Source organism: Chelonus insularis, unplaced genomic scaffold (genome assembly GCF_013357705.1).
Source record: "Chelonus insularis isolate UGA/USDA-ARS -01 unplaced genomic scaffold, ASM1335770v1 contig_77_pilon, whole genome shotgun sequence".
Taxonomy (NCBI): domain Eukaryota; kingdom Metazoa; phylum Arthropoda; class Insecta; order Hymenoptera; family Braconidae; genus Chelonus; species Chelonus insularis.
The window spans coordinates 698,455-721,618 of NW_023276746.1; the positions used below are offsets into that span (position 1 = coordinate 698,455).

The window sequence follows — 23,164 nt, forward strand, 5'->3', positions numbered from 1 at the left end:
TAAAATGACGTCACTCATTTGATTAACATTGAAGCCACTTTTAATGCATTTGAAAGTGTTTAAAAAGTGACTAAAATGTAGATCAAATGTGTGACATCATTTTAAAACACTTTCAAATTTAAGATTGACAGGGTTTACAAACTGTACTTGTACTTTTAGAACTGTACATTTATTTTACAAATTTTTATAGTACTCCGATATCGTAATCTAAAATTCATTATATAGGTAGTCATAAACGTTATAAATTTATATTAGTGTCTTTTTCTGGCTTCTAGCACGTGATTGGTTAACTTTAAATGCTTATTTATATCTTAAAAGGTATCTATTGAATTTAACTTTCGTAGAACTTTTGTATTGTTGTTATCTTCAGAAACCGATCATATAGATGCTTTGCATGACTTGTGTAACACTCTCAAGATTTATTTTTATTCACTGTGTCTCTATTATTTGGATGACAGCAATCGATAATTGACTAAAATTAATGACAAACTGGTTATCAAGGTCAGCGAATTTCTATTTATTATTATAATTCAATTCTAAAAAAGCGACTGATATATAAATTCATAACTGGTCCAAATCACTCAGATGAAAGGCATAAGGTGAATTCAAACAATTATTTCTAAAAAGAAAATTTGTTTCAATCGTCATTTTGTGTTTTAAAGTAATGGGATAATTTTTAGGTAAAAATTTATTCCATACGATAATTATAGTAACTATGCATCAACTTTGAGTAATCATAACTATATTCAGAAGAGTCCCTAAAATATTATATTATTAAATTATTTGAACAAATCGTCGAATTTTTCAAAACCTAACATAGATCAATACTCTTACGTTTCTCTTTCTCTCTCTCATTCTCTTTTACTAGAAGCACAAAAGTCTTTTGTGCTCAACAATTATATTCAATTGCCCTGAGGCATTCTTGAATTTTCGACGTTTCTTGGTACTTTTTAATAAATCACGCTTATCACCCGGTTTTAATATAAACCATTTTATTTATTTGTACACATTGCTGAAGAAGCAAGAATTTCTAGAGCTTCTATAACTATGCAAGCGAAAAACCGATCTTATCTAGTCGATAAAAGATTACAGAGGAAGCAATCACGGGTTTCTATTTTGCCAAATTCTCAATAATATTTAAATCAAAAAGTTGAATTTGAATATTAAAAAAAATAGAAAGATTTAATAATAAAATTGTAATAGAATTGCTTCGTGTTTCACGTCATCTCCACTGTAATTTCAGTGGTTTTGTCGTGAAGACTAACATGGAAATTATTTTGAGATATTTGAATTCTAATAAAATTCCTTCAATATCATAAAATGTTAACAAAAGTATTTTTTTGCAGATCCTATCGGTGAAAGTGTTTCCAGAGCTTGCTGGTTGATAAATAATTAAAAAGTGTAAAGTTTAAAAATGAGTGACTAACCTAGTTAAGAGACAGAACTAATAGATCAGAATGAAAGTATTAAGACTCATATTGAAATTACGTGAAATGGTGATGGTGCGGAAGCTAAGGTATGAAAGAATCCAATCTCAAGATCCAATTTGATCTGAGACTGAAGGAAGAATGCGTTGCCTGAACGAGTATTTGACAACAGACAACATCACAATTCAATGAATCAATAAGTAAGCGAGTGAGGCGAGATACAACAAGAGAATGGAATCAAGATTAAGTGGACCAGGGGGCTCAGCGGACGCCGGGCGTTCAACCATGCCCAGTTACACGAGTGGATTGACGGGTGATAACAATGTAGATTTTATTATTAGTGACTATATGGAAAGACTAGCAGAACGTTTAAATATTCTTGAGACGGAATTGAAATACGCATGGAGAGCTCTGGATCTCTTGAGTCAAGAGTACATCAAGATGTGGGAGCGGTTAGAAAAATTAGAAGGATTACTTTATGAACAACAGAATGTGATAAGTCAATTAGTTGAATTTTATGCTGGAGGTGGACACGAAGGTGGAAATGCTATGGGACATCCAACGTTGATGATGACACAAAGAAGTTCTGTTGGAGAGTTAGATGCTATTGCGAAGAGCTTAGGACCTTCTATGGGCATTGAAGAAACTAGTGTACTGAGAGAGAAATTAGCTCAACAAGAACTAGTTCGGATGCATGGACTTCCACATGACAGTGGCCCTGCGGTTATTCCTGACATTCATCGAAGCGTGAGAAACTTGGAGGCTTTAGAAACTCTAGAGGAAGAAGAAAATATGCCTGATGAAGCGTTTTACAGAAGTTTAAATAATGCATACCGCGAAGATTTAATTTGTGGTGAAACATCTCGACCTGCATCACAACTAGGAATGATTTGGGAGGAAGCAGAAGATGTTGATGATTCGAATGGCAAGAAAGATGATATATTGAATGCGGAAAAGAATAAAGAAAAAAGAGAAGATGAAAAAAAAGAAGAGAAAAACAAAGAAGATTTAGAGACAAAACCTGAAGATGATGAGGATGTGGATGATGGTGAAATTTTTAGTGCAGCAGATTACAAAAGCTATCGTGGAAATACACCATGTGTAAGTGAACAAGACTTGGCTGAACTTTCGAAGCTCAGTTCAATAGATCAAGTCGCATTGGAGAAACTTCACGAATTAGACAAGTTGACGAATAAACTTCAGAAAGATTCACAGGATCTTATTGAGTTGAATACACGACTTATGGAATCACCAAAGAGACAGTTTAGTTCAGAAGCGGAAGCAAAATTAGCTGAGGAAGCAAGCAGTATAGATGAACAATTAAGAAAAATTTATGCTGAGACTGATGTTGATAATTGGACATATTCCAAGAGTCCAGGTTCTACCGGACGTTCTATTTCTAGAGTCAGCACTGATTCAGGTTTAGCAACAGATGGTGATTTTACTGCTAGATCTTTATCTCCAAGACTGAGCTCCACTCCCAAGAGTCATTTAGACTCTATGACAACAACGTATACTCCGCCAAGATTAGGGTATACTACATCTTTATTAGAAAAAAGCCCAGAGCCTGTTATTCCACTTCCAATAGATCCAGGAGTTTTTGCTAAAGGTTATGCAGAAAATAAAGAATTGACTGATCTTATGGCTGAAAGTTTTGTTGCTGTAACTTGTGCATCTCCGACTATTTTCAGCAATACAACAGACAAATTGCCATCACCGACTTCATCCGCGGGAAGTGTACATAGTATTCACAGTGCTCAGAGTATACGAACTCGTCGAGATGGCTATTTTGGGAGTGCAGCAAAATTAAACTTTGAATTTCCAGAGAGTAGAACTCCACCGAGTCCCTCACCAAGTTCACCACCTCCTCCAGCACCTCGGGATTCGAATGACACCTTCCTCATGCTGAGTGAATCTCAGCGTGACAGTGAAGTAAACCAACACGTACAAAGCCCCCAGAATTTCCTAAAAAGTACTGAAAAATTGGCGTTAGAACAAGAAAGGCTGAGTCCTCATACTCCACACTCGCCAAAATCGCCACGAGTTTCACCCAAACACGTAGCTAAGCCTTCCAACATTATCATACCAGCCAAGTCTGATTCAGGTTTGTCATCTATGAGTGGTTGGAGTAGTTTAGATAAATCACCAAGTTCGCCTAAAAGTTCGCTAGCCAAAATGCTTAATTCCTATTCTTTAGACCAGTCTCGGAATTTAATCACTAGTAGCCAATCTCTAAGAACTACCAGTCCAATACCACCGCTTCCACAAGCTCCAACTACAACGACTACCATTACCACTACAACAGCTTCATCCATTCAAGAACCTCTTTATGATACTCCTGAAGGCAGAGATATTTTTGGTAACATTACAACTTCTGCTACCACACACTATTCGACTCTAGCGAATCATGTATCATCTTATCCAATGAAATCTCCAGTAAACAAAGAAAACTACAATTTCTCTCCAGCAAGTTCTGGACCGAGTCAAAGTCCAAAAAAACGTGCCCGTGCTCAAAGTCTTCAACATACTTATGACACAGTTCCTGCGGGAACTCTTGATCTGATATATCGTCCAGACCAACCAGCAATTTATTCAGTAGCTGGTGGCAATCGTCAGAATTTAATCACTGGAGTTTATACTTCAAGTCCTAGTTCCAGTGGTCGATCGTACGTTCCTAGAACAACGAGTGCTGATCAATTTTACCGAGACAATATGGATCATTTTACCAATTACCAAGAAACTTACAGTACAATGCAATATCAAGATCCGTCAATACAAGGTTACGGACACTCGAGAAAGCCTACAAGAGCAATGTCATATGGTGATAGAGTGGCTACTCAAGAGGCTTATAAAATGTCCATGTATAGAAATATGTTTCCTACGGGAAATATTACAGATGCATTGTCATATTATCCTACTTCTGAAAATCTTCCAAGAACTGAAGGTAATGATAATTGGTCGAATGTCATGGAGTCACAAATTCCACATGACTCAACTTCTTCCAGTATTCGATCGTTAACTTCTGAAGGTAGCTACGCTCCAAGTCCATATGCAGATCGAAGACATCCTCAACCTCCTCAGCCGCCAAGTTATCAAAGTCATCAAAGTCAATATCATGTACTTACTACTCAAAGCTATCCACAACCTTATCAACAACAATACCAAGCTTATACGCAACGAAGTGGACCTCCACAAATGCCTGAAAATTATCAACGACAACGACAAAGAGATCATCAATATATGCGAGAACAAGAACGACCTCAGCCTCAAGGTCAAAGTAATTACTATGACCCATCTACTGTTATTGTATCACAATCTGGCTACATAAGTATAGCATCAGATTTAAAAGATCATGAAGAAGTTAAGGTTCAAAAGAAGATGAGAAGAGGTGCTTCATTGAAGAATGCAATGAGTTCAATGAGTCATTGGCTTCCAGATCTTCATCTGACAAAAAGACACAGAAGTCAATCACTACCAGGGGGAGTAAGAAGAGAAGACCTTGATGGTGTTCAACCACCACCTCAACAAGAGTCTATTCCTGATGTAAAATCTCGGGGAAGACCTCAAACAACAAGAAAGAAGAAAAAACATACTCTAGTATCTACTGTATCTGGAATTTTACAAAAAGCTAAGAGAAGAAGTCATCATTCTCAATCTTTGTCTGATCCAGAACAATCTGAAACTGAGTGGAGTAGTGGGCGGCAGAGTGGTTTGTCTGAAGACGAAGATAGTGTGATGTCAGACGTGAGTCAAGAGCCTCCATTTTTTGCTAAAGTACGAACGAGTCAGAAAAGAAAAACTCAAGGTCAACAATCACCACAATCTCAAGCTCCCAATTTTCAGCAGCAAAAAGATTACATCCAACAGCAGCAAGTTCTTCAACAACAAATACAACAACATCAAGAACAGCTTCAACAACAAGCTGCTGAATGGTCAAAAGAATCAAAAGAACGTGAACCAGTGAAACATGAAAGTGAGCATGAACTTTCAGATTTAGCTGGACCAGATGATGCTCATGATGGGTCTGGAAAAAGTACTGGTTCAGGTTCTGGTGGGTCTACGACAATATTTCCGACAGTAGGAGATATCAAACGCTCGACGGGTAGTTCTGATGAAGCACCAAATGAAAAAGCACCTAAATTACCTATTCAACTAATGGGTGGTGGTGCAAGTATGGAGTTTGCTGTGTCACGAGCACTAGGTAAATATCGACAACGTCAGTCTTCCACAGTATCAGATGATGCTCCAACTACTGAAGATGATAAAAAATCAGAAGATGGGCAGCTACAGGAAATGAAAGATGATACTGAAGGGGAAAAATCAGTATCAGAGAAACTTGAAAAAAGTACAAAACCACCTGAATTGGTAGCAAGTTTGTCTGAAGAAGCTCCAGTTTCTGAAGGAAGTCCATCAGCATCAAGTGGTCGAGGTTTTGCATGGGGGGGTAATCGGTTTCTACCAAAACATCAGCAGAGCTTAGAAATCCCTTGGGCTGGATCACGAAGTGGTGAAGGTGATGAAGACAACCGAAGTACTCACTCATACAGAAGTACATCACGAGTATCTTCAAGAAGACAAAGTACTGAAGATTCAATTGATTCTGAAGATGAGTGGTATTGTTATGAGTTGCGAAAGTTGGAAGAACTAGAAAGACAATCACAAATGGAAATTGAAATGAGTCAAGTGTTGGTAGAAGAGCCAGAAGAATCAGATATGTATTACCCCGATGAACATGTAAAACAGAGGATGTCGATTGTACTGAAAGAACTGAAGCTAAAAGCAATTCCGAAAGCTGATGAGAAAGATGTCAGAAAAGAAGAGAAAGGCCCTAAAATAAATGGAAGCATTCCAATGTTAGAAAGACGAATTGAAGATGATGGTAAGCCAATTCCTAAAAAGAAGACAGCTGAGAGTGTGGAATCTGTATTTGCTAGAGTAACTGACTACCACACGTGGGCTCACGAAGAAGAAGCAAGACGAGAAGAGAGAACAGCACTCTTACCAATGGACGAAGGATCTTCAGGTGAAACTTCTGGTCCTGATAGTCCAGTTCATTCAACAGATGAACTCGATGAAGAACTAGATCTTCGTAAAGATCTTGAAGAACAATCAAGAAGAAGTTCAAGCTCAACCATGCGTCGAGAAGGTGAAAAATTACTCCAAGGTTCAGATTCTCTTTCTCGCGAAGGTAGTGTCAGTGTTCCACCAAGTGAAATATCTGTAAGCATTCCTGGAGCATGGGATTCCGAAAGTACCGTTATTGAAGGTGAAAGAGATGGTGCTGGAAGTGCTGAAACAGCAACACTAAGTTTACCAAAAATAAAAATCGACTCTTCATCATGTGGGTCTTCAGACACAACATTGAAAGATGGCCAGATAAGCCCTGGTCCACCTGGATCTAAATGGAAACTCCTGAAAGCCTTGAAGGAACGCAAAGCTGAAGAAAAACTCAAAGAAGTTGAAGAAGCAACTGCTAAAGAAAACGCTATTCCAACAACTCCAGCAGCTGTGAGTATTATGATTAAGTGAGGGCACGATAATTTCAACAAAATGTGCTCGAGTTTCAGTCTTTGGTCTTGGAACTAATTTTTCTCGTGCACGTAAGCGTTGTAATTTCATTGATAATCATTCATAATATGATTAAAGTCAATATGCGAGAAATTCTAGTCAATTGAATCTGATTAACAACTTATCTAAATGGACGAAATAACTAGATAATAAGAAATATATTGTCTTACAAACTAAAAATTTCCCAAGCTAATTATGATGATAAATTAAACATAACACTTATATTTCAATGATATTCTAAGACCTACTAGTAGTCTATAAGCTTTCAGGTATTATTTGATAAAGCTCTCAATTAATGAAAATACCTACAAACTCTATCTCATAATATTCATTTATGCAAAAAAAATAAAATTATTTGATATGTTTATTGCGTAATTTTTCTACAGAATATTTACAATTTTTCAAACTAAAAATAAAGAAACAAGGTAATACTAATGAAGGTCTACATTAATGGTAAACAAAATGATTGAAGTAATAATTAAAGGAAAATATCACTTAGGGATGATTTACAAAACAAACAATATTGCAATTGATAATAATAATTCCATGTAATGTTATGCGGATCATCCTGCAGAGATTTGACGTAGAAATTATTGGATAGTTTAGAATTAACAGCAGTAAATTCACTTGATTATCTCACGAATAATGAGCGTAGTAATCAATAAAATACATTCACTCTTACCATACAAATCTACCAATTGGACTTGAAAATAATACTAATTGACCATTAATTAACAAATAAAAATGATAATAAAAAAAAAAAAACAAAATAATTGTGGAAACAGGGAGAGAATATAAGACCAAGTTTCTCACTTTTATATTGAATAGGAAAAAAAAATAAAAAAGCTCTCGATTATTTATTGATAAATAATTGGCTCATTAATGAGAGTAAAAATGTCAGTATAAGACTTAATTAAAAGAAATAATTTTTGAATTGTTTTATTTTATAGAAAATAAATACTAAAAATTGAGTATTAATTATTAACTGATAATAAAATATTAGAGTGATGTAAGTTAGTTAATTGAAAAGCATGTCACTATTTTGAACGAGCTTGGCTCAATTAAACTTTATCGCTAAACAACTGCACGATATTATAAATAAATAAACGCATCGTAGATTCATATTCTCACGGGTTGTTCTGTGTCAATTAATAATTAAACAAATCTAGTTCTAGCTTCAGATATGTTTACATTGAAGTCTCGATTAATGCTTGTTAGTACTTTATTTCTATTTGTGTTTCAATATTTACTATGCCGATGGGGATATTTAATATTTCAATATTATCTCCTTTTTCATAAAAAAATTATATTTCAATCTTGCGTGACTTGAACTCTGTTGCTATTGATTCTTCATGGAAACTGAGCTCGGAAATCACATCACTTTCATTAGTTGGCCTCATTTTTTTTTCTTTGTTTCTAGTTTCCTGTAAATGTAGAAGTCATTGTTATAATTCTAAATATCAGGATTTTTATAGATTTTATTTCTACTGGTCGTTAGAATCTTGAGTTCTTTCAAATAAATCAGGAAAATGTTTAGTTAATTTTTCAAGTAAATTTTATTATTATTGATAGAATAATAGATTTGTATATTTTTATATGAATTTATTGATAATTTAGAGCTGTAGAATTAATTTTAAAAAGTTCTTTTACATTTTAAAATCATTAGAAAAATTAGTCTTTTCATACTTTGGTGTATAATAATTGTTTTGTTTGTCATGTTATATGACATTTATTATGATAATTAATCGACATCGATACACTACAAATAGTAGTGTTTTAATTTAAAACACTTAAAGTGTTTTAAAATGACGTCACCCATTTGATTAATATTGTAGTCATTTTTAATGCATTTGGAAGTGTTCAAAAAGTGACTACAATGTTAATCAAATGGGTGACGTCATTTTAAAACACTTTAAGTGTTTTAAATTCAAATACTTTCAAAATTTGAGATTTGCAATGTATTACAATCAATTTTAGAATAATCGACTCGAAGTTGACGTTGAGGAAGTGGTTGATATTTAAAGAAATTGCTAATTATTAGTGGTATTTCGACATGAACTTTTTTGTTAACAAAAAACTAATAATGAATAAATGAAAAGATGAACCATTCAAAATACTTTTAAGCGGAAGAATAATAATTTCATTCAAAAATAAAGTCGATATTGACTAGACATTATTGTTCACAACCAAATATGACTTTCACCAATTACATATTGTTTGTAACAATATAAATTCGTTATAAACAATTAACAATTGTATTTATTGATTAACTAATGTGTGTATTGCACTAATTTGGATTCTATCGGCGAAAGAATATTATTAATGATAAGACATTGTTTATAATTCTTTAAACTTGTTATAAACAATTTCCAATGGGAAGCTCGTCGTGTTAGCACAGATAAAGTGTGCTCAGACCTATTTATTTTTAACTATTCTACTATCTTTGTTATTTTATTGATATTCTATTATTTTCTATTATTCTATTCCTAGAACGAGATAACATCGACCTTTCAGACTTTTCTCTTAATTAACTTTGTGTTTAATTCATACCATGGATTTTTCAAAATTCAATGTAAACTATTTATTTAGTGTACATATATTATTAATTATTATTAAGATTCAACGCAATATTAATAAAAAAAGTTAATATCAACATACTGTCGATAATTAAAATATTGCTAAGACGTCAACTTTAAATCGATTATCCTAAAATTAATTTTAATATCAACGTCGATTTACACGAACATATTGTAGAATAAATTTTGAAAAATTTGGAGTTAATTTGATCTGCTAAAAATGTGCCTGTCTCAATTTTTTTTAAATTCTATATTAAAAAATTATCCTAACAGTGTTATAAGTAAGGGCTTCCAGGGTTCCAACTATCTATGAACTTCAATTGAATGAAATCTTACTTAAATTATGATTTATTGATCACAAAACAAGATACCTTCCTTTTCAATCCAACAATATTTTTAACATTCATTTCTTTGTTTTTTTTTTCCTCTAAAGAATCCTGTTCTGGAGAAAATTACATAACAATATGGATCGAGACTTCATGAAAACTTATCTCCAAACACATCGATTGTTCTGGCGATAATTAATTCTTAGAACACCATGATTTATAATAAATTCAATAAGTAAATAAAGTAACAATAAAACATAGATTACAAAAAGCCGCTTTAATATTATCTTCAACAAAGCATAGTTAAATTTCCTTTGAAAGCTGGGAAATAAGTTCCTTCATAAGATTTAAGGTTCTGGAAATCTAGTTAAAACGTTTGCAAGTTCATAAAGGTTGAAGCTAAAAAATAAAAGACTTTTATATTAAATCAAAAAAAAAGAAAAACTTTCGAAAAAAAGTGTGCAAAATAGAAGTGTTTAATTAACAAGTTAAGGTATACAGATTAAAAAGTTTCCAACATGAATTATCTATTCACGTATAATAAAAATTAATGTTAAAGTTGTAAACTTACTTTTACAATAATTTATAACATTTGTTTTTTAAATATTAATAATCGCAATCTTTTCTATGTTTTATTCTGAAAATATATGAAATTAAAATGAATAAAACATGGTGTAAATAATAGAAAAGAGAGCTTGGTTGAAGATGAATAATATGACAGAAATATAAATCAAGACTGCGGTTGTAAATTAATTATTAAAACTATAACAAATGATAATGCATACTAGTCTATAGCCAGAATAATTAAATAAATATCTCTCGGTTGTGTCATATGTGTTGAAACACATCGCACATTCATATTAGACAATTACCATTATTGCATCGTCATTTACATTAGGAACAGAAAAGAAAAAACACGTTTATCTGATTATATGTTAGGTAAAGTATATTAAGGAAATTGAACAAGGAATTAATTAAGGTTGATTACATTATAACACCATTTGAAGAATCGAATAAATAATATTCATATGCATTTAATGAAGATCTATTCGGTGATAATACTAGATAAATATTTATTAAGTAATTGTTTTTTCATAAATTTATCGGCTAGTGAGTTTGATGAAGGTTTCAAATATGGATCTTACTTTGAAATAAGGTGGTGGTGGGGATCGATCGAGATGACTTTGACTATGTTGATGTGTGAAAATCAATCTAAGTTAGGGAACCTTAACATCAGTTAATTGAGGCATTTATGCCTAACCTCACTTTAGTTTTATTTCGCTAAATTTTGTACATTCCTATTTATCAACGCCTTTCATATACCATATTAGGAATTACAGACTGAAATAGGTTTTTATTTTTTTATGTAACACAGGAATGATAAACGTAACTTATCATGCCTGTAGAGAGGAACCTAAATTGCTGATTACCGACCGGTGAAATACTTAAGTAATTTAAGTACTCGAAAACGAAATCATGATAAATTCCAGATACAACGCCAAATTTTTTCTGAGATGTTTAGAACAAATAACGACGGATTAAGTAAATCTTTGAACAATTCTGAGGTTATGTAATTTGTTTGTTTACAAAAACTATACCGAAGCTCTTTCCATCGTGTCGCTAATTGGGTACTTAAACCTCTCTGTACAGCTAGAATAAATAACTCTTATCATAACCTGTTATATATAAAGTTTCGTGTGTACCACGGAACCTAACCGATCATCGCTTCAGACACGCATGCGCCGCATACCTCAGCTGACGTCACCAGCCCAAGACAATAGTAGGGCACTTGGATCCCTTGATGCGTAATCTACTATTAAACTGAGTTTTTGATCTTAAATTTTTTAAACTTGAGTTATGTTTGATGTAGCCCACCTGAATAATGAAATTACTAAAGTTAATTCAATTATTTTTTATCATTACATCAAATTATCGTACTTTAATGAGATTCATTAATTTTATTCATCAGGTAGATTATTGCATACACCGCCCAGATTTAAACAATTTGCAATTGGAAACTTCATTACAAATATACTTTTCTTTGTTAATAATTGATAATTATCAATAATGATACACCATTTGTAATTATTTTGATAAATGAAAATGAGATCCATATTGTATACTTTCATCATACACTTATTTAAAGAAAAAGGCTCAAAATAAACCCTTGATAGGTGTCCAGAATTCATGATAGTTCAATCGAATTCGGAACAATGGTAGCTAATGAAATTTAATATGATGATGGAGTTGGAAATCAGATAACATTCTTTGACTCGAACTATCTAGAGGAGAAAAAGCACAAAACTTTATGTATTGCATCGAAATCTTGAAAAATGACCAAAATACGGTTGAACTTTGCTAATGTTAACAACTCGGGCCAGGAGCATTCATTACTCTCAACAGTTTTTCTTATTCCTACCTTTCTTAATGTCTCTCTTCTCCTATGCGCATTAACATGCGTAGAATAAAAAAATTGTGAGAAGAATTCATGTGCAGATACATACGTATCTCAATCCAATTAAATTTGAAATGCGCACTACAAAGATAAAATCTGATTAGTCAATAAAAAATTTAGGAGGGGAAAAAAAAACAACAATAATACGACTATTCGGTCAACCTTAGCTAGAGTCCCTAAAGACAGAGTCGGGCAGGACTAAAGTCCCTTAAATTCTTATGGAAATTTAGGCAGAACTCAAGCAATATGGCATTGTCTTGCCAGATTCTGTCTTAAGGAACTCTAACATCAGCGAGAGAGTAACATTGACGGGACTCACATTAGCGAAGTTCGCCTGTATTAAGAGAGGCACAAAAATGAAAGCTTAGAGAATATTGAAAGAACAATTGAACTTATTACGTCAATTGCAATATTGAATATTCAAGGAAAACGAGTTTCTGAGCCTTCTGCGTTCTGTGTTTTGCTCCTAGAGGGCGTCCGAAAGCATGTCTCTCAAGGGTGGATAATAATAGAATCTACCTAGATAAAGTTTAGCACACAGATGATGTTGGAACATAGCTTTGATCAACTAAACTTTATCTTGAATGATTCTAGATTATAGTAACAACTATTTCTTCTTAAATAACTAATGTGATTTAAATTTAGGTATGATGAAAAAGTCAATACCAAAAGTCTAGTAGCAATAATTTCTATTTATTAAAAAAAATTATAGTTTATGAGCTAATAAATTTAGTAGATATAATGAAGAAAATGTAATAAGACGAATGCAAGCAGAACTATTTAATGATCAGATGAACGTGTCGGTTAAAATATCTGAAGAATGTGACGTCAAGGATTAAGGGAATGCTTTAATTACAGAAATAATTGTGTCATGCTTTCACAAAATGGGAGCAGAAGATACTAAATGTAGCTTTTGAGCTAAGTCCAAAGCATATACTAGCATCAATCTGACATGATCATCGTAATATGGGGTTATAATGTATTACGGCGCATTAATGTGACCGAAGGCGACGTGCTATGCTTGTAACTATAGCCTAAGCAGTATCCTACCATCGATTTTGATATCCCTTCTCTAAATCAATGTTGCTACATGATAAGATTCATTTTTAACATTGAGTTTTAAAATAAGTCAAAATTTTTCAAATGCCTCAATTACACTTTTGATTGGGATTTAATTAGAATGCCTTTTACGGCTAAACTATTAGAGCTACGAGAAAATATCATAGAACATTTTGATAGAAAATAAAATTTCCTACTGCTTTTGTTTTAAAGTTATTTTCATATTTCTTACCACTTTGGAGATATGCGCAAAAAAAGCTTGACTCAAAGTTGCAAGATCAGACTTTCTCCTGATTGGATGATAACATGAATTCAAAACCGTGCTCACTTATTCTCGTGAGATTATTTGAAACAGAACATCGAAAATCCTTTACTCCTAGTATTCAGTAAGTAGTTTTCATGTTCATGCTTCACATACATCACATCCAAGCACATCAACGTGACTGACATCTGACGACTTGATGCTTTATTTTAAATTTCACTTATCCTTGGCTCTTGAACAGAAATGTTCATCTGTATAAATATTAATTTAGTTAACGATTAAAGCTGATGCCTGAAAATTGTTTTAGAAATGTAATTAATCCAATGAATTACAACATAGTTCACAAGCTAAGTCTGAATAGAACCTTTTTATCCATTTAGATATCTAATAGTGACAATGAATATTGATTGCATTATTTTCTCTTCTTATATCTAATAATATTATCACATGAACTTTTTATGATAGAGAAAAAAAAGTTTTAATTATAGTGCATTACCCTTAATTGTAATATTATCAAGCAAAATGGAATTTTTATCATATAGCAACACTATCCTAGACTCTAGTTACTACGTGATTTTTTTATAAAATTGCTTCATTTATCCCTATAAAATCTGTCATTTACCATAATCCCAATTACAGTAGATCGAAAAATGATGAAATTAATATATATGCATTCTCTATATACCTTGACGTATATAATCGTTAAATGTCTCCATAAATATCACTATCATTCTTCCATATCGTAATTTTTCATATCATCACATTCAGTATCATATCATTAATAAAAAAAAGTGCACAAAATAAGTTTTGCGCGTAGATTAAATACAAAGATATACAGCTAGTTTATTGACTAATGATGCTTTTAACGTAGTACGTGCATTTTAAATGCATTATCATAATAAGCATGCTCATTTATCGCCAGGCATCAATGCTCTAGGCCTAATTATACCTTTAAATCATTAGAAATCGTATCATTCGTATCTAAAAAAGAAATAATTATTTATATTCAATATGTCGAGATTCTCTAAAATGTTGTCAAATATGTCACTCTGTTACGTCCTGGAGAATTTTGATCAATGATTGAAGAAAAGTTGGTAAACATGATCAAAGTTGATTCTAATTGTGATTTAGATGATCTTGTCATGTTTTGTATTGGATATTATCTTAGATATTTTCATACAAAGTCAAAGTTCTTTGTGATCAGTTTCTCAGCAAAGTCACTTCCTTAATAGCTTGGAGTTCATCCTAGATATAGACATGCTCAAATTTTCTTTTCATGACACGTTGAGAGATAAGCCTTCACCAAACAAAACTGTTACTCAGACTTCATCGTTATCAACAAAATACTACCATTCGTGATAACTTCTTTATTCTTTCTGTATAGAGGTAATACTGGATGATCATAATTCGTTAGAAAAAGCGAAAGAAAGAAAATTGGAAAAATATATTGAATACCGAATAGGGTGATAAAAAACAGGAAAAAATGTATGAAGCTAAGTAACAAGTTGAAATACGACTCCATGAATGGATAGTATATGATCTAGAGTGTTTAATTAGCAGGCATGAAGTAGATCAAATGGAGAAGATAACAAGAGTCTAGAGGATACATATTATATGGTGAAGTTTTATTTATTTGAAAGAATAATAATTTTGTTGAATAATGCTGATTCGACCAGCGAAACAGTAGGCTATCAATATGTGTGAGCATAAAATCACATTGTGTTGCGTTGTGCCAAGTTCGAGAATATGGTGATCTTGTCAATAGTTGGAACTATAATATGCCAAGTTGTCTTTTAGTTTAAATAACAGTGCAAAGCAAATTTGAACTCCTAGCTTTAGAAGACTAGATATTCGTGAACATGGGTTCTTAGCTTCAGAACTATTCGAAAAAATGGAGTGAGCACAGTTATGCAGCTGCAGCTAAAATAAATAATAATATTTATTCCTCGCTGGGATAAATAAATAATCAGTCAATCGAAAGTAATAGACCTTTATAAAATGTACATTGCTCACATTTTGAATTGTTATGTCCTTCTTCAGCACATGGTGCTGCTGCCTATTATGCTGTTCTGCTTAGATACATAGGAAGAAAAGAATGTGTGAAGGAAAGAATATATCATTTCTGCTTTTCATTCAATATTTTCTACATTCTATCAGGAATCTTCTCTTGGTGGGAAATTAACAATTGTCTTGTTACTAAAAATTTTCTAACAAATAGAGCGAGTCTTTTTGTATCGACTGGACTAAAGGTAAAAAAAGGAGGAGTATAGTACAGACAAAGATTAATGTGCATCAGCTGTCCATGTTGTGATGGAAAAATAGTCTGAACTCGAAAAATAGTTGATTACATTTGAATACTTTTAGCTCCAAAAAGCTAAGTTTAGAGAACCTTATATATATTATAAATATTAATAAACAATGGAAGAACCATTTAAGAATAATGGATGTTACTGCTATCTACTTCAATTTTATGTACAACAATAATTATGATTTCAAGCATTAGGGGGCGCGTAATAATTCAGGATATGTAACATTTGTTCACATCTTAATTTAAGGATGTGTGTAAGGTCAAATTTCGTAGTACATCTAATGAAATTGTAAACTTTTTAATATGTAGTAGATTATATACAGCAATATTTTTTTAAATTATAATTAGTTTCTGTAATAGATTTTTAGAGTAATTAAACATTACCGCTTTGGTAGTCAAAAGAAAATCTGGTAACATTGCAGTTCAAAATTTGAATTAATTAATCTGGAGAATTCACTTGTTTTTACAAAATAACAAATATGTTGCTATGCAATTATTACGTGTTTTATTTTCAATTTTTTTTTATGTCATTAGTATAACTTGGATAGTAAAGACCTCTTCATTATCGACATACCAGCAAACTGCATTGTCAGATTTTTTCATTAAAAATGGTGGCCTAATATCTGCACTGGCAGTGATTAATTTGATTGGCTTTAAACCGAAATATTTCTTTGCAATTGCCCGGAATTCCACTTATTTTTGGGTTTGAAAAATCGCAAATCGTCTAAACTTATTAACAATAAGTTTTGTAGAAAAACGTAAATTATTTGATTCTTATAAAAATTATTCCACTTCCGGTGGAAATGACTTTGAATGTATGAAGACCTTAAAACGAATTATTTCGCTTAAATTATCGGAAAGGTATCTATTTCTTTATCTTCATCGATGCAGAATCATTTACTCAATAAAAGATTTCAAATTCAGGCAACCATTTAAAAATTCATAAATGTTATACACATCTTGGAATAGAGGTGTTACGATTGACTTGTACAGTTTCTGTTAATTTGAAGATGTATGCAGTATAAAAACCTTCAAACTCACCATAATGAGGAGACAGACGCCACTTTATTATTTTATGATAATCCTAGTAGAACAAATTGACTCATAGAAAATGGAAATTTTCCATTTTGAATTTCCACTCAATTGATAATTAAACTATGTCGAGTGAAGAATTACGATATTTCTAAAATCGGAAGTTTTATATTGGAAAATAATGAAAAATCGGTAATTAAAATTACAACTTGACAAATGATGAAAAATGAAAGCTTTTCATTATTTTCCATTATGAAACTTCTGATTTTATGTTACTTTTCAATCGATATTTGTCAATCCTTGACTTAAATTTTACGAGTAATCTACAATTTTATTTAAAAATACTTTTGCTGATGACTGGTCCTAAACAGATAGACGTTGAATTTTTGGAGAATTCGATTCAACTTGATGCTTATATTTAAATGTATGAAAATACTTGGAATAATGTCTACTCTAAGATATTTTAAAATTATCTGAATCACAGCTAGCATCATCGTTAACAAATTTTATAAAAGTCGAAAGAGATTCAAGAGAATGAAAACGATAAAATATTGAAGAGAAGATCAAATTAATACTAATACTCTGGGACGTTACAATTTGTTGATTTAATTAACTTTAGCCAACATTTTACAACTTTCATACCAATGTAAACAAATAAAATATTATTTGGCTATAAAACAACGAACTTATGTTCTAGAAGTGACTGTTAGTTCTCTTGAGGCTAAAAATCAGTTAATGAAATTTCGCTAAATATTTTTTATTTGATTAATTTTTTTTTTTCATCTTTTTTTCTCATGTCGTTGAGCTAAAATACCCTAGGGTATGTTGTTGTTCACTAGGCAGTTTCTTTCTCGTTTTTCGATTGTCTCTAGGGCACAGATAAAATAAAATATTTTTTTTTATAACTTTTCCATTGTTTTTAATATTGTTTTTCTTTTGCTTTTTAAAAGAGACAAACATATATAAAAGCTACACATGAAAAGACAAAAAAAGAAAAATAAATAAAGATGTAACATTTTCACGTGATAAATTATATTATATTATATACAATAAATATATAGTTTAAAGAATGTTTTTTGACACGCGGCTATCTTTATATTTAAATATTTATTTACACTTGTTATACGCTGTCCATAAGTTTAATATCATAACTCTAACGAAGTAAATACGAAGTAACGAAAGGTGTACGTGATAATAATAATGAATAACTTATTTATTAATATTAAATTTATGAATAAAATAATAATAAAATGGTAAAATTGTTATTAAAATTTTTTATTAAAAATTTCTGATCGCTCTTAAAGTGAGTTTATGAAGCCAGACAGTATTGTGAGAGAGATATTGATTATTTATTAAGCTTTTTCTTTTAACACCCATTTTTAATACCATTTTATACCCAATTTAGATAATTTAATTATTAACAAAGTTAACAGACTAATGGAATCGATACTAATCACCATAAAAATATTAGTTTTGTCACATTATAAAGCCCGATAACACGGATACGAATTTTACATAAAAATTACCCAATTATTTGGAGAAAAAAAAATCTTTATGTTATTACGATAACACAAAAAACTAATCAATAATGCTTTTTGATTTGAAATGACTTTTTATAATTATTCGATTGAAAGCCATGCAATAAAATGACATCGTGTACTCTCCTTAATTGAATCAATAAATACAGTAGAGTTACAATAATTTCAAACTCACAAATCTACTTCTTTTGAAAAATCAAGTTGTTTTTACCTCGTATAAAACACTGGAATACACGACACAATATGAAGTGTTCACTGCAAATCCAAGTGTGTTATTCTTGTCGAAACTTTTGACACGTTAAGCCTCTTCAATATTAAATGTCATAAACAAACTATAGATTTTCACACACTATGAAACGTGTAAAAAATGTTCACAAATTATGTATAGTTTGTTTATGGATATTTCACATTGAACACGTTTTATATGTGTTATTTTAACACGTTTATAAATTCTTAGGATTTGCAGTGTTAGAAAGAAAACACGGTAGGCTTCAATTAATTTCTGCTGCTATAAACTAATTTTACGTCATACCCGCACGGAAAGTTCACTTTTCATTGAAGAAAGGGGGGGGGTTGAATTTTCCACGCAGATATGACGAAAAATCATATTCAGATCTAAGGAAGACAATTACACTAGTTTAAACTATGTGTTTACTACCTTTGCCTTTGGGTTGTAATTTCACACGTGGTTTGAGCTAGACTACATAAAAGAGAAATTAAGCCCCCCTCCCTCCTCTCCTACTATCATACTATCTATCACTTGTTTGGCAATGAAAAAGTTCCATAAAGAAGGAAAATTTCGAAAGAAGGAGTGTGCTTCGTTTCTCCCATGTAGAGAAAGTTGAAATTGCTGAAACTCCACTGTAATTACAAATTTCAAAACAATCAAGGATGGTTAAATCTACAATATTTTATTTTATGATAGGAAATCTTTATGATGAAGGAAAAAAATTGTTTTGTCGGTTTAAATATTCATTGAATGCACATTTGGTGCTGCTTTTATTTTGTAGGACTTACGAAGGTCTACAGATGAAGGAGGAATAGTACGGTCTTCGCACTTGTATCTTAAATTTTATTCTTGAAATGGCGAATATCACAATAAAATAACTGCAAAGGTTAGTGAGAGTAAACTCACGTTTATACTGACACTAATCAATTAATCCCCAATAAGATTGTCCTTGCGACAACTTTTCTTAGATTATATGCTATTCCAATTGACAAATCTCGCTTACACCATAATGATAAACATTGTCTGATAAATGAAGTCATCTTACCTTGAACGGATTTTTGAAACTAAAGAAATAATAACTTCAATACTGTGCTTTCTTTCAATATCCGATAGGTTACCCTTCAATATGTTCAAGCCTCACTATACAAGAATTTTACCTCTTCCATACTAACAGTCTTCTTAAAAATTATTTTACTGTACATTATATATCAATAATTGGGTAATTTTTAGATTTAAAATTCTCTTCGATCAAGAGTTGAAAAAGCTGTACAATTAAATTTTCAATGCTTAGAAACGCAGTTAATTTACTAGAGCTTTTTGACCAATAGATGGCGTCCAGTTCTCATAACCGTAGACTTAAAAAAGGGATCATAAATACTTCATAGCTATGATAATATAACGCAAACATAATCTAATGAAAAGCCCTTCCATTAAATAAAGTTATTTTCCAGTAATGCCAATAGATGACCTAAGTTTTCCATTTAAAAAAATGGGTATAAAGCTATTTTCTAGATCATTTTGATGACGTAATTGTCGAAATAAGATTTAAGTTAAGTAATTTTTGGACGTGTCGTTTATAAATTTTTAATATTAATAAAGAAATAAAAATTTTTTTATAAATCAAAAGCAAAGTCTTTCTGTCATGCTGTTAATGCGAAAAAAAAATTCATAAAATAGATCAGTTAATATTTTCAAGCTTGATATTGAGGTGAATAATATACGTGAGAAAAGACCAGGATTTGTTGAAAATAAGTGTAAGGAGGTTGGTGAAAATTCTATATACAAAAAGTAATATAAAATGAATAGAAAAAAGGCATCAAAAAAGAGGTTAGATTGAGTTGGTGAAAATGGTATTGCGATAAAAGAGTAAAAGAGGTAAATAAAGAAGGAAAAATGTTCAGAAAAGAGAATAAATGTGTGCTACAATATATGAAAAAAAATAGATGATCTAAATCACGAAGAGTTGCTCATAACCTCAAAATGCATCATTTCGTTCATCTCATTTTTTTGTAGGTACAAAATAAAAAAATACAAAAGAATTTCTCGCAATGTAATCATTAGAGTAAATAGCAAAAGATTTGTATTGTTAAGAAGCAAAACATTGATAAACGTCCACTCAGTGATTTAATAAATAATCATATAAAGGATTACTGCAATCTAAGTGTTTAATGAATTATTTCACGATAAAACATTTAAAACGGTTTCCAATGTTAGCTCCTCTAAACAAACTATAGCAGGTGTTTGTCAAAATGCTACTGTTTGTTTATGTTGATACAAATCGAAAAATTCCTTAAGTATTTTACTTTGAAATACTTGAATTATTAATTGATTAAACTGACTTGGATTTGCAATGAATAATAATTAAAATACTATAACATAAAATTAAAACTCATTCAGCAAACAAATTTGTTTGAATCTGTAAAAAAAAATGACTTGGTGGATAACTTACCGATAAAATAAAACTGTAACTACTGAATATTGTGTATATTATAAGCAACAATTGTTTTTTAAATTGAAGCGTACATTTTTCGTTTCATTTCGAATTGTTACTTAGTTATTTTCTAATAAATTGTTTTTTATTTGTTAGAATGGAAGTGGACCAGGTGGCGAGTCTGGAGGGCGAGCTAATGGGTAAGTTAAATTGGCCATTATTTTTTTTTATTTAACTTTATTCTGTTTCAACTCAGTCAAGTTTAAACGTAACGTAACTTTAAATGATATATTTAATATCGTAGATTCTATAATAACAGCTTATGTGTAACTTTGAAACTTGCAGTGCATACAAAACGTTTGAATACATCTTGATGAAAACGCAAATAAAATGACTTTAGCAACTGATAATTTACATAAAGAAATTTACAAGAATATTTAACGTAAAATTTCCAATATGTTTTCAACAAGTTTTAATGAGGAATTAAAGGTTTGCTTTTTATTTGAATAATATTCCAATTTAACAACGATAAAATGTGTTCAAACTTTAATTTGATGCATTGCCACGAAAATTAATCAATTTACATTACAATTGAAATAGTTTTAAGCTTGGAATGAAACATAAACTTGCAAAGGAATTAATCTTCATTTCAAAATAGGATTTAATTTTACAAACAATTCTGAGTTTAAAATAATATATGTATTTCATTATGATCTCATCTACTTAAAGGTCTCAGAAAGATAGGATAGTACAAATTAATTCATTTTTGAATCTGAATGCTGTAAAGTACTTATTATAGATGAATATTTAGCTTTTAAACATTTATGTCTTGGAATTTATTTAAGATGAAACCTTTCTGGCAGAGTTCAAGGAAGTTTTACACGTACAGCAGATTAGAAGAGAATTCTATAGATTTTCAAGTCTCTATGTTAATGCGATTATTAATTTAGGGGTGTAAGAAAAAGTGAGTGAATTGCAAAAAATAAGGTCGATAGTGTCGGGGGAGGTGAGGTGAAGTGGAATACTAAGGGAAAACGTAAATCAACAAATTAAGCATTATATAAACAAATATTCATGATTTTTAATACATGAATAAATTGAAAAATTGATAAACAAGAAGTGCAAAAGGAATGTTTAAACTTATTTTGATAAATTAGTAAATTTTCTCGAGTGTTTCACTTTATCCTTCCTACTCTTATTATTTTTTTACAGTAAATTTAGAAATGATTAAGCTTTTTAAATAAACAGATTATTGAAAAGTCATCTTTAGCTACAGGCCAGGATGAAAAAATTGCAAATCCATTTAGTTTTCATCGGGGAGAGTGGGGTAATTGCAAACACCTAAGAGAGAAGTGAAATAACACAAAAGTAGTTGAAGTTATAGATGTTATTTATTATTGAAAGTTTATTTGAATTAATAAAGTTTAAGATCTCACAGTCAATGTGGATGTATTTTCAATCAAGAATCAAATGGTTATAAATAAACGAAACCTTGGTGTCCGGAATTACCCCACAGCACGTGGCGTAATTACGGATAGTGTGAATTCTATCATTATTTAAATCACAGATAATTCTTTTTGATGAACTTTCACTAATCGAAAAGTTTTCGTGGGTCTCATAGATTACATTTGTTACATTTTATTCAATCATCATTGACAGGATCTTAACGCTTTCCCTCACAATGTTAGACACATATTTCATTTTACTCTAAAATTACGTAAAATTGTTAAAAAATAATGAAGTCAACATATTTTGTACATCGAGCGCGTCGTCACGTTGCTACTGTTTGTCAGGCTTTGCATTCGGGATCGACTTTTGATTGCATTATTGGAAATATGTTTCCACCTCTTCTAACATAGCTAAACATGTCCGCGATCACCCAGCATCCGTGTTTACCCCACCTTCCCCTAAAGTTGTTGAATTTTAAATTTAAGATCAGTACAAAAATGGTTT

At 31.2% G+C, this 23,164-nt stretch overlaps 1 protein-coding gene across 9 annotated transcripts in view; it reads left to right on the plus strand.

Moving 5' to 3' along the window:
- unc-13 overlaps positions 1-23,164 on the plus strand; it is a 122,753-nt gene that overhangs the window by 45,898 nt on the left and 53,691 nt on the right. For all 9 annotated transcript variants that reach the window (XM_035090482.1, XM_035090481.1, XM_035090487.1 and 6 more), the window contains exons 2-3: positions 1,347-6,935; positions 21,368-21,411. In XM_035090482.1, coding sequence (XP_034946373.1) covers positions 1,659-6,935; positions 21,368-21,411 — 5,321 coding nt within the window. In that variant the 5' untranslated portion in view covers positions 1,347-1,658. The remainder of the gene's footprint in view (positions 1-1,346; positions 6,936-21,367; positions 21,412-23,164) is intronic.